General features: G+C 49.3%; 1 protein-coding gene across 1 annotated transcript; it reads left to right on the top strand.

Moving 5' to 3' along the window:
* Positions 1 to 689: 689 nt before the first annotated feature.
* Positions 690 to 12,607, top strand: LOC111820352 (uncharacterized). The gene is made up of 5 exons (XM_023730255.1): positions 690 to 702; positions 1,471 to 1,644; positions 2,126 to 2,218; positions 2,659 to 2,913; positions 11,992 to 12,607. Exons 1-5 carry the CDS (start codon positions 690 to 692, stop codon positions 12,249 to 12,251), a joined length of 795 nt encoding a protein of 264 aa, XP_023586023.1. The 3' UTR covers positions 12,252 to 12,607.
* The last annotated feature ends 402 nt before the right edge of the window (positions 12,608 to 13,009 follow it).

The raw sequence follows: 13,009 nt of genomic DNA on the forward strand, positions 1-13,009 counted from the left end.
TAACCACTGCCCACCAGGGCTCCTCAAATTTGTCCCCATTGCTGTTGAGTTGATTCTGACTCATGGTGACCCTATAGGACAGAGTACAACTGTCCCACAGAGTTTCCAAGGAGCGGCTGGCAGATTCAAATAGCCGACCTTTTGGTTAGCAGCCAAGTTCTTAAACACTGTGCCACCAATTTGTCCAGGACCTCTAAATTATGGTTGCCTTGTCTGGAGGGGGAGGAATGGATGAGGAGATCTCACTGACTTGAGGATTCTGTTTTCTGTGGTGGACACGTTTTATTGGTGGTGGACCATCAGGATAGAGGGAGAAGGGTCAGGTTCCTCTCGACTAAAGGTGTTTGATTCCCTGGGCCTCCTGTGGGCCTCCTGTTCCCTCCCCCCTCCCCATCCCAATTTATCTTATTTTATTTAACAACGATTTCTTGAGGGCATACCATGTAAGGCACCTTAGTAGTTCTCCAGGGGGAAATTGATCTTAAAAGAATTTACAATATAGATGGAGAGATGTGACATCTACAAAAGTAAGTACCGGTCGATGTATATCCTGTGAATCACCATAAAAGGCATAAAGAACATGCTCCCAGAAAATCAAGGTCAGAGATGGCACTTCTGAATGGGAAAATCAGGGATGAGGAGGCATTTGAACTGGTCTATAAGCAGAGGTAGGATATCTATCGGCAGAAATGCGGGACTGGGGTAAGGTAGGCATATCGCTGAAGGAGGAAATAACATGAGCAAAGATGGCAGTGGGTTTAGGTAATCACCAGCTCAGTGTCCTGCTGTCTGAGGGTATCTGCAGAGAGTGAGTTTTTAAACTGGGGTTTATGGACCCCTCACGATGTCCATGGAGGGACTTTGAGAAGTCTGAGAATTTCTTGAAATACTATGCAAAATTGTGTTTATGTATGCATGCGCATTTTTCTGGAGAGAGGGTCCACAGCTTTCCCCACTTCTCAAGGGTGGTACGAGAGAAGGTTAAAAACAGTACTCCAAATATCCCAGATAAGTACGTACAGGTGGGCTGGGGCATCTGTGATTTTGACAAGCTCGGGAAGTGACTCAGTGCACACGTCGGATCTCTAGATTACGGGAGTAGACAGGTCCAAGCAAGCCTTGGAATGCTAGCCTTAAGAGTATACTGCCCTTTGTCCACCTCTAATCACCCATTTTACAAGAGTAGCCCACCCATCCTCACCACAGTCTCCATCGCCCTGAGAGAAATATGGGGAGGCAAGGAAAGGAAACAACGATTCATGCAAAGACTCTGGAATCTCCTTTAGAGATAGGGTGGATGGGAGCCGTTCCATCCCCAGGCAGGGGACGAAGAGAGCAGTCTGTCAGGTTCCCCGCCCCGCCGCAAACCTGTGGTCAAATTCTGGGAATTTCCAAACCAGTCGGCCTAGCTGCGGCAGATTTTCCGGGACGCCAGCGTGCACTGAGCGACTCGGTCGCTGGGTGGCGCAGCGCCGGGCGCCGAACGTGGGAGGCGCGGGCGCGCGGGCGGGCTGAGCTCACACGCCCGGGAAACCGCCGCGGTGGAGCCGGCGTCCGCAGCGGCTGCGCATCTGGCGTCTCCCGCGGGGCGCTTGGGGGACGGCGAGCTGGGCTGTGTAGTCCCGAGGGAGGCGGCCGCGGGAGGTAAGAGCGGGGCCCTGGCCGAGGAGGGAGTGGGCACCGCGGGCTGGGCCTGCGGGCGGTTTCCCAGCACTCCGGAGCAGGAGTCGGCCCCTGGGGGAGATGCCCTGGGCCCGGCCGCGCTCCCGCCCGCGCCCCACCCCCGCTGCAGCGAGGCCTCCGGGCGCAGCTACCCTCGCCGCGTGGGTGGCGAGCGGACTGGGGCCGGAGCAGCCCCGAGCGGCCCCGGGCTCTGGGGCCGGGCGAGCCGGGCGGGGGACGTGGATGAGTAGCCCCCTCGGCCCGCACGTGAGCCCCTGCCGCACCCCACCTTCCGTTCCTCCGCTCCGCAGTGGGCGTGGTGCCCCTTTGCTGCAGAGGGGCGCCCGGAGTTGACGAAGGCTGTGGGGGAGGGAGAGCGAAGAGACAGGTGGTTGAGGGGGCGAGGGATGGCGCGCGTAGGCTTGTGCTGTTAATGCGTTTTCCTTTCTCCGCTCTTCTTCAGGTGGCGCGGAGGTGTTGGGAGGAGGCGGGAAGGCCGGAGTCGTAGTTCGAAGAGGGCAGGTGCTGTTGGCGACGCAACAGGGCTCTGTCTCCGGTCAGTCCCTTCACCTCCGCCCCCTCTCCCCCCCCACAAAGAAATAATAATGTAGGTGTGGCGATGATGGTGGAGGAGTTTGGTGAGAGCTGCCCCGGACCTGCCAGGGGCAGGCCGCCAGGCTCCCGCGTGCTGGTCCGGAGCCGCAGACTCCAGCTCTCTGCGGCGGGCGGGGGATCCGCCATTGAAGACGCTCCAGCAACTGCGGCAGCTATTGAGATAGGCGCTGGGGGTGAGGGGGTGCCTTCCAGGCCGAGAGCCCAAGTTCATGGGTGGGTTGGCCAGGACATGGTGGGAGGTGGGGGCTGTAGGGAGACAGTAAATTAGGACTCCCTTCCTCCAGTTTTGTTCGCAGCTATAGACCAAAATTTGGGATTTGGCTTTTGCCAGGGTGTTTAATTTTTTTTTTTCCTTTCCCTTTCGGTTTGTTTTGTTTTTAGAGGAACAGCAAATGTCAGAGCAGAGGGAGGCTGGCTCAGCCAGTCCTGGAGCCGCTGCAGCACTCGTTCTCCAAACATTCTGGTGCAAGGAGAGTGGAGGGGGCTGCCGGCCTGCACTGCTCTCCCACCCACAGCCCCTGTGGGAAGGGCATTCTGGCTGCCTCGGGCTGCTGGACAGAGGCTGCGTGGGCCAGGGTGGTGATGGTGCCACCGCTCCTCCCTGCTGCCCAGTGTGGAAGAAGAATGCAGAGCCAGGCAAGTCTCTGTGTCACCGGCGGGGAAGGAGCAGGTAGAGCAGGGTCCGGGGGCCGCCAGGGCCTGGTCGTGGTTGCTTTGGTATTAGCTTCGAGAGGGCTGGACCTCCAGCCCCTTGGGTTTGGTTCCACCCCTGGCCTGTCTCTGGCACTTGACAACTGTGTCTGTGGGCTTATTGGTGCCACCATGTTATATAAGGCTTATATAATCTCCAGGGCAAGTGCTGTGTCTCTGCTCTCAGGTCACGCAGGCACTGTGTCCATGTGGGAGGCAGGATCTGTGGAAGCTTGTGGGTACACTGACTCCCCCCACTCCCAGCCTGGCTCCTTCTGCTGATCCTGGGCATAGATGGGGCTGGACGAAGAGGGGCCCACGCCACTGTATGGGGCTGAGAAAGAGGGTTTGACTGGGAGTCTTGTCCCTCTCGTTTCCTTCACCCAGTGACTGTCTGGTAAAGGGGATACTTTTCTTGGGCTTTGAGCTTGGTGCTGCCTGACATGGTAGGTGAGTGTGGTGAGATGACCCCCAGGATGTTGCAGTGGACGAATACATGGTACTTAGGGATGGATAAAGAGAGGCAGAAATTAGCTCTGCCTTTGAGGTTTTGAGCAAGAGGAGCTAGGAGGGTGGTGGTGACATTTTAAGAAATTCAGAGCAGGCCTTAGGGCTAGGGGATGGTCAGGGAAGGGTGTACGGGGAAGTGGATCAGACAGCAAAGATAAACATGGTGTTATTTTACTGTACTCTCCACTGGGCTGTCCCTGGTTACCAGGGCAACAGAAGCAGTGATGAAAATCATGCCTTTCGTTCAGTGGAAAAATCTGGCTCCTCCTCCTGCCTGTTCCTTCTCTAATTGCTTGCGACCCATGGGGACAGTGATACCCCCAGTGATCAGAGAGCCCCTTCATGCCCCCCTTCCCAAATATTTTATTATCTCTCCCCTTCCTGCATCCGCTACCTCCCCCCAGAGCTCGGCAATAGGCAGTTGCGTAGGAGTTGGAGTAGATGGAGGGAGAAGGGCATGGACGTCATTGCAGGGCAGGGTGAGCAGAGCGTGGGCAGTGATGTGGATGCAGAATGACTGGCACATGAGGAGGTCAGGCGTTGATCAGCTAGATAGAGCTGAGAGCTTGTTTCTGGGGTGCTGGGAGCAGGGGGTGGGAAGTGGGAGGAAGATAGTGGAGGGCCTGCAAAGCCTGGCAGTCTGGGCTCGAGGTAGTAGGGAATAGGAGGGCCCTGCGGTTTCTTATGTAGTCCCAGTTCCGTGATGAAAGCTAGGCCTCGTGCATTCAGCGTTTACTGTGTTAGGTGAGGTTTTGGGAGCTGGGAGGATAGAGGTAAGGAGGACTGGGCCTTGACCTTGGGCTTATCGTGGCTAGAGAAGGATGAGTATATGGGGGAAGATGAGTCTGGCAGTGCTAGCAGCCTGGAATCTGAGGCCCCAGGCAGGTGACTGGCACTGTTCCAGACTCGAGGTGACGGATCAGGGTGGAGCCTGTTGGAACGGAGTGGAAGAGCTAGCTCGGAGAGCCACTTTGGCTTGGGGACACGGCCTGGGGAAGAGAAGGTGCTGAGATCTTGAGCCTTAATGATTGACAGAAACAAAAATCAGGGTTCAAACTTGTTTGGGGGAGTCATGATTTATTTTTAGACATGTCTTCAAAATGATGGTATGGCATCTGAATAGAAATGTTTGTGAGCTGGCAAACAAAGTTAGCCGTGGAAGTCAGTTGTGGGAAGAGATTTGGGGGAAATGGTATTATGAAGCCGCCAGAGTGCGAGGTTATCAAGAAGGTTTGTAGAGAGAGAAGCTCCCAGGGCCTTGGTGTGTCTGCCTGGAATTGGATTAGGCTGTATCCCTTGTACTGTTTATTATCCCAGGGCCTGTCCAGACTTCTGGACCAATTTCTGCCAGTAGCCACTCACATCTTTTATCATTTCACATCCCTTTCTGAAGTTTTGTTTCTGTTTAAGTTTTCTCCTCCCTAGTAATAAATCTATAGCTGGAAAGACAGATGCATACACACTTATCTCCCCAAGCTCTGTCCTTGACCTTTGGTGTACCATTTGCTCAGCCCTAGGATGTACTGTGGAGATGGGCACAGATCCTTGGCCTCCTCTAGCATTGGTTCTGCTTCCTGTCCAGTTGTCGCTCTGTTGGAGTAAGATCCCTGGACAGAGAGTCGGGAGACCTTGGCCACCTACATGATCTTCGGCAAGTCACTTTCTTTTCCAGGCCTTAGTGGCTGGTCTAAGGAATCTGGCTCTAACACATCTGGACTTGATGTCTAGAGTCTTTTCCACCCTAGCCCAAGTATCTGATGCAGGCCAGGCTTTTGAACAAGCAGCCCAGGTTTCTGTGGTGCTTTGTGGAGGCAGAGGAAGTAGCCCTGGTCTCCAGAGCAGGTGGAAGCCCGCCAGCTGCTCAGCCTCCTCAGCACCTCATGGTATGCTGGCCCTGCTCCTGTTGGGAGCGTGGAAATGCTGGTAGAGCAGGTTTCCTTATCTGTCGGGGGTTAACAAACTACAGCCCATGGGCCAGATGCCTGTTTCTGTAAATAAAGTTTTATTGGAACACAGACATGCCTGTTTGTGTATTGTCTGTGGCTGCTGTCATGCTGCGGTGGTGGAGTTGGATAGCAGTAGCGGAGACCGTATGACCCACAAGTCTAAAATATTTATTATCTTGACCTCTTTTAAGAAAAGTTTGCCAACTCTTGCCGTAGACCACCATTGAAATTCTTGGCTCTCCACTGGGGATGCTTACCATGGCTATTACAGATTTCTAGGGTTCTCGAAGAGTCTTCAGTGGGCCCTCCTTTGTAGTCCCTTGAGAGGGTGATCTGGCATTTGAGGTGGTGGATTATTGGAGTCAGCTCCAATATAGGGGTCCTATGTCAAAGATAGGGGCCCTGTATCAAAAATTTTTATTTTCAGTCCCTTCCTGGAGCCTTAGGGTATCCCCTACCTCCCCACGTCCCTTTGAGCCCGGAGGCCTGAGTTCCTTAGCAGGGCTGAGTTGTGGCCTTTGTTTGACAAGCTGCCCTCTCTTTCATTCTGATTTCCTAGGCCTGGGCAGAGGAGATTGGACTGAATCATACACCGTCTTTGGTAAGGAGAAGGGAAGACTCGTCGGCTCTGCCGAGGCCTGCAGCGTGTTTTCCCTGATATGTGTACTCTCTTGCTTCCGGTCTCACTGTCCCCTTTAGAGCCAAGGCCCTAGAGATGCCCACAGCACAGCCTGGTTTCTCTGTTTCAGCCCGGCCCTCATCCACTCTGTCAGCACAAGGCCCTGGGCCTGTGTGTGTTGGTGCTTGGCACCAGAATTGGTACTCGGTATCTTGCAGTTAAGGAGTCCCTGGGTGGAGCCCTGGTGGTATAGTGGTTAAGAGCTATGGCTGCTAACCAAAAGGTCGGCAATTTAAATCCACCAGCCGCTCTTTGGAAACCCTGTGGGGCAGTTCTACTCTGTCCTGTAGAGTTGCTATGAGTCGGAATTAACTCTACGGCAACGGGTTTGTTTGTTTTTTTGTGGGTGGTACAAACGGTGAACACACTTGGTTGCTAACTGAAAGGCTGGCGGTTCAAATTCACCCAGAGGCACCTTGGAAAACGGCCTGCTGATCTATTTCTGAAAGGTCAGCAGTTGAAAACCCTGGGGAGCACAGTTCTACTCTGACACATGTGGTTGCTTTGAGTTGAAATCTACATGATGCCAATTGGCTTTTTTGGTTTTTTTTTTTTTAAATTCTGGTACCTAATCTTTACTGAATTTTCTTGTGTCCCGATTTCCACCTTTTTGACCTGGTCCTCTAGCCTTCACAGTGCTAATGAAACTCCTGGTCAGGAACACAGCTAACTTAGAGTTTTTGCTGCTACAGAACAGCAGCCACACAGCGGTTGAGTCGGTTCTTCTCAGGGCTGAGATAGGAAGTGAGACATGTCCGTGGCGGGAGGAAACCACGTGCTCCGAGCAGCGGGGGGAGCAGGGGGTTACTGAGGTTTATTCCCATTGCAGCTGGAAGGGAGGAGGCTGGCGGTGGGAGGAGGGAGTAGACGACCCAGAATAGCAAAGAAGACAGAAGCTAAGCACACCCGGAGCTGCTTTTAGCTGGTAATGGTAAGCCTGGCTCCAGGAGGCGTACTTCACACCTCCCCCTACACACATTTTCCCCTGAGGCTGGGTCCCTGACTCCTCTGTCTTTATCAAAAACCTCTAAATAGCTTTTCCTGTGTAGAGTTGAGGATGACCCTATACTGCATGGGCTTAAACTAATGCCAGCACAAGTGCACTGACTTGGAGAGGCATTCCTTTCATTGACCAGGTGTTTAGTAAGATCTGTAGTGAGTAGGGCACTGTGTGAGGTTCTGGAGAGACAAGGTAAAGAGAAGCAATTCAGAGACTTGTCTGGAAGATGTATAGACCATTGATCGGTTCTAATAATGATCTGCACTAGATCATAAGCTTCAAGAAAACATGTCTGTTTCTCTTGTTCATTGCTGCATCCCCAGTGTGGGGCACAGTACTTGGCACACGGTAGGAACTTGGGTATCTAATTGGCTGACCTGTTCTTATTTGGTCATTTCTGGAAGTGTGCAGGAGGGATCTGAGAGTGTAAGTGGAGGAAGGGGAGCTCATGCCCACAAATATGACAAATTTGGGGGAAGGTAGACATACCTGAACCTGCTGATAATGTGACTGTTGTTAAGGAAGACAGGAGATAGGAACAGGTGAAGCCATGCAGGAATGAGAAGCCATTGGCAGTTGGACCATGACAAAGGAGGGGCATGACTTGATGCGCAGAGGTGAGTTAGAGGCAGCCACCATTGGATAATGCAGAGGCTGGGGTGGGGAGTGGGTGGAGGGAAGAACCAGACAATGGTGGGGGAAGGGAGATTGTGGAGGGAGAGTAAAAACCAGGTAGGAGGAAACATGGAGGCATTTCCCATCCTAGGAAGAAAGCAGAGATGAAGCAGGTGAGTAAAGTGAAAATGGTGGCGGTGATGAAGACAAGACAGAACTTTCAGGTCTGTTCTGTAGGTCTCCTCAGAAGTGCCTTATCCAGGCATGACCAGAAATACCACTGGGCTGCTTTCTTGTGGGGAGGCAGATGCAAGGAAGTTAACTGTGGTTTGAGATTATGGTTACTCTTCTTTCTGTAATTTTTATTATGGAAATTTTCGAATGTATATGGAGGTAGAATTATCATAATAAACCAACATGTTCCCATCACCAAGTTTCAATGCATTATCAACACATGGTCCGTCTCATTTCATTTATACCCTGTCTTGGTTATCTACTGCTGCTATAACAGAAACACCACAAATGGATGGCTTTAACAAAGAAAATTTATTCTCCCACAGTCTAGCAGGCTAGAAGTCCAAATTCAGGGCACCAGCTCCAGGGGAAGGCTTTCTTTCTCTGTTGGCTTTGGGAGTAGGTCCTTATCATCAATCTTTCCCCATCTAGGAGCTTCTCTGCGCAGGGACCCTTGGTCCAAAGGACACACTCTGCTCCCAGCTCTGTTTTTCTTGGTGGTAGGAAGTCCTCATGTCTGCTCACTTCTGTCTTTTATATCTCAAAAGAGATTGACTTAAGATACAACCTTATCTTGTAGATTGAGTCCTGCCTTATCAATGTCGTAGAGACGGGATTTGCAACACATAGGAAAATCACATCAGATGACAAAATGGTGGACAATAACACAATACTGGGAATCATGGCCTAGCCGAGACCTAGCCAAGTTGACACACATTTTTGGGGGACATAATTCAATCCATAACCCTCACCTACTTCTTTCCCAGCCCCTTAAATGAATTATTTTAAAGCATATCCCAGACGTTGTGTCATTTCATCTATAAATACTATTATGTGGTGCAATGGTGAAGAGTTACGGCTGCTAACCGAAAGGTCGGCAGTTCGAATCTACCAGCCTCTTCTTGGAAATCCTACGAGGCAGTTCTGCTGTGTCCTGTAGGGTTGCTATGAGTCAGAATCAGTTTAACGGCAGTGGGTTTTTTTTTGTTTTTGTTATTATCTTTAAAGATAATAACTTGTAAAAACATAACCCCATAACTCCAGTAGTATTATTGGATTCCCAGGGTGGTGCAAACAGTTAAGCACTTGGCTGCTAACCGAAAGGGTAGAGGTTTGAGTCTCCCCAGAGGCCCCTCGGAAGAAAGGCCTGGTGATCTGCTTTCAAAAAATCAGCCGTTGAAAGCCCTGTGGAGTGCCGTTCTACTCTGACACATGGGGTCACCATGGGTTGGAATCGACTTGAGGGCAACTGGAATTGGAATAGTATTATCACATCTTGAAAAAACAGAATCATTTAAATATCAGCAGTCATCCAGTTAGTGTTTAAATATCCCTGATTATCTAAAAAAAAAAAAATTTATTTTGACAGTTTCTTTTAATCAGGCTCCAAACAAGATTCACACAATTCATTTAGTTGAAGATGAATCTCAGAGTCATAGTTCTGCCTTTTAGGTTTACTTAGCTGCCTCTCACCCCCAGTCAGCTGCCAACAACAGTTTTCTTGAGTTTGTTGAACCAGATTGTGATTTTGAGTGTTCTTAATCATCTCTTTTTCTTCAAAGGGGATGTAATTAGTCAGTTATTCCTTCTTTCAATAAATATATGTTGATAACTCACTGTGTTTCAGGCACTGTACTGGGAACTGGGGATAAAAAGACAGGCAGGGCCCTGCCCTCACAGAGCTTACGGTCTCACCACGAGAGCTGTTTGTGGGTCTGCTCGCTGCATGTTTTTCCTGTGTGTTCACCCAACTGAGTTGTATGTGGCCATCACTTCGTGTTGATAAATCTGCCATATTCTGGTGATGTTGTTAGGTACTGTTGCATTGGTTCTGACTTACAGCAATCCCATTTATAACAGAATGAAATGCTGCCCAGTCCTGCACCATCCTCCCAATCATGTTTGAGCCCATTGTAGCAGCCACTGTGTCAGTCCGTATCATTGGTGGTCTTCCTCTTTTTCACCGGTCCCTCATGCTAACATGTCCAAAGTATGTGAGATGAAGTCCTGCCATCCTCGGGCTTGGTATTTGTATTCTTATACTGTCCTTCCATGTGGCTGATAAGAGGTGCCCCTAGAACTGTTGAAGAAGCCAGGTGTGATTTCTGTGCTAGGTCCCTGTTTCATAGCCATGAGACCTATCTAGTATGTCAGTGGCGCCAAGGTTGACTTTGTGTGTATTCATTTAACACTCTTGGGCTTGTGTCTTTATGAAAGTTAAAACGGAGAGCTTACTTAGCTGACTGATTGGAGAGAGGCTAAAAAACGTCTGAGAGGTGCTCTGAGCTGTTGAAAAGGGCTTGACAAATGCTGAGGCTTTCACCTTTCCTAGATCCTTTATTGTATACAAAACATGAACACACCATGTTGTTCGTCCCGTCACTGAAGGCTACGTGGTTTAGAATTTGATGATACGTTTGATTTTCTTCCAGGTTAGTCGCCTTCAGTTACTTTGATCATGTACCTCTATTGGTTAAAACTTTTGAGCAACGTTGTGTAAAGAGAGAGAATTTGTAATTTACGTACAGTATTGTAGTATTAATGACTTATACATATTATAAAACACAAAATTAAAAAAATGGGTACAGTATATAGTATGCTACTATCTCTGGGTAGCACAAACTATCTGTACTTGGCTACCAGCCAAAAGGTTGGTGCTTCAAACCCACACAGTGGCACTGCAGAGGAAAGGCCTGGTATTCTACTTTCTCAAAGATTATAGCCAAAAAAACCCTATGGAGCTCAGTTCTGCTCTGTAACACATGGGGTTGCCATGAGTTAGAACTGACTCTACAGCAGTGTTTTTGTTTTTCCTTTCCATCCTGGATGGACTCTTTATGGTCCTGTCTGAGGGCAGTCCTACTTTGCACTGGATTTCAACCCCCTCACATATTCAGGGACGTTACTCCAGTAATTCTCCTCCCTCTTTCTTGCATCACCAGTTTTTCCCTGTCTATTGGATCATTTCCGTCAGCATACTGCTTTTTTTCTCATCTTAAAAAGTCTCCTTTAACCCCGCCTCTTCCAGCTATTGCCCCACTTCTCTGTCCCGCCAGAGGGTTTTCTATACTTGCTGTCTTCAGTTTCTCTCTTGAATCACACCACTTGGACTTTGCCCTCCCTTCGCCCCCTGCCACCGCACACGAAACTGACAAGGTCAATAGTGACCTCCACCTGCTAATCTGGTGGTCACTTCTTCGTCTTCGCCATATGAGCTCTGCAGCAGCGCTTGGCATAGCTGGTCATACCCTTTCCTTGAAGCTCGCTCTTCCCTTGGCTTTCCGGACATACATTTCTGCTTTTCTGTCTGTCTTGTTGGCCGTTGTTCCAGCATCTCCTCTCTGACCTCTGAACAGGAGAAGGCCCTGGGATCTCTCTTCTCTGTCTTTTCTAGTGTAATGCCACGAGACAGGCATTTGTGATCTCTGCTGTCTCAGGGCCTTAAACACCATCTTTATGTAGGATGTCGGGGATTGGCTTCAAAGTCGTCCTGAGGGCTGAGGTGGCGGGTGAGGTCAACAAGATGGGCCACGGGGTGGTAATTGTTGGAGCTGGGTGATAGGTACCTGGGGCTTCATTACACTGTTTTCTCTAGTTTTGTGTATGTTTGAAATTTTCCATGATCACAGTTAAAAAAAATCCATGTGCTGATCCCCAATTACTTGTCTCTAGCCCAGCCTCTTTCCCAGTCTGTAGATCTGTGTGTCCGTCTACTCAGCATCTCAACTTGGATGTTACTAGACATTGCACACTTAATGTACCCCAAACTGAGCTCCTGATTTTTCTACCTAAACTTGTTCTTCCTGCAGTCCTCCCTGTCTTAGTTATGGAAATGCAACCCTTCCAGTTGTTCACCCAAAAGACCTGTGGTCGTATCTGACTGCTCCCTCTCTCACATCCTCTGTCCAGCCCATCAGCACATCTTGTTGACTCTCCCGCAAAGTATTTCCAGGAGCCAACCAATCAGAATGATATTCATTGCTCCAACCCTGGTCTAAGCTACCATCATTTCTCACCTGGGTCTCCTTTGCCCCTTACAGTCTGTGCTCCTGACGGCAGCGAGAGGGATCCCATGAAACATAAGTCACAGCATGGCTTCCTGTGCACAGAACCCTGCGGTGGCTTCTCTTCTCACTCAGTACAATCGGCCCTCTGTACCCCTGGGTCCCGCATCTGCAGATTCAACCAACCATGGATTGAAAAGACTCGGAAAAAAAAAGAAAGTACACTTTTTTCCTTGTTATTATTCCCTAAACAATACAGTATAAGAACTATTTACATAGGATTTACGTTGTATTAGGTATTATAAGTAATCTAGAGATGACTTAAAGTATACAGGAGGATATGTGGAGATTATATGCAAATACTTCACCATTTTATAGAAGGGACTTGAGCATTTGCGGATTTTGGTATCTGCAGGGGTCCTGGAACCAATCCCCTGTGGATATTGAAGGATGACTGTTGAAGTCATAGTCCTTGTGGTGGTCCATAAGACCCCGTAGTTTCTATCATTACTGTCCAGTAGAAGTATAATGTGAGTTACACATGAGGGCTGCATATATAATTTAAAATTTCCTGGGGTAGCCACGTTAAAAAATGGAAAACAAAGCAGATAAAATTAATTTTTCTTTTTATTGTGCTTTAGATGAAGGTTTACAGAGCAAAGTAGTTTCTCCTTGAACAATTAATACACATGTTGTTTTGTGACATTGGCTGCCAACCCCACGACGTGGCAACCCTCTCCCTTTCTTGACCTTGGATTCCCTATTTCCATTCGTCCAGCTTTCCTGTCCCCTCCTGCCTTCTCGTCCTTGCTCCTGGGCTGGTGTGCCGAGTTAGTCTCGTACACATGGTTGAGCTATGTGTATTATTGTTTGTAGGTGAAATTAATTTTAATAATATATTTTATTTAACCCAGTACATTGAGAATATACCACTTCTGAGATATGTTACATTATTTTCTTCATAGTAAGCCACACTTCTAGCACATCTCAGTTTGGACTCTCTGCATTTCATGTGCTCAGTAGCCACATGTGGCTAGTGGCTGCTGCGTTGGGC

Source organism: Trichechus manatus, unplaced genomic scaffold (assembly GCF_000243295.1).
Source record: "Trichechus manatus latirostris isolate Lorelei unplaced genomic scaffold, TriManLat1.0 scaffold00035, whole genome shotgun sequence".
In the NCBI taxonomy this organism is placed as follows: Eukaryota; Metazoa; Chordata; class Mammalia; order Sirenia; family Trichechidae; genus Trichechus; species Trichechus manatus.

What these genes read in the sequence shown, in the direction of transcription:
- LOC111820352 (XM_023730255.1), top strand. An exon ending in GAGGGAGGCGGCCGCGGGAG is followed by an intron (nt 1,645 to 2,125) that starts GTAAGAGCGGGG and finishes GCTCTTCTTCAG; the next exon opens with GTGGCGCGGAGGTGTTGGGA. An exon ending in GCAACAGGGCTCTGTCTCCG is followed by an intron (nt 2,219 to 2,658) that starts GTCAGTCCCTTC and finishes TTTTGTTTTTAG; the next exon opens with AGGAACAGCAAATGTCAGAG.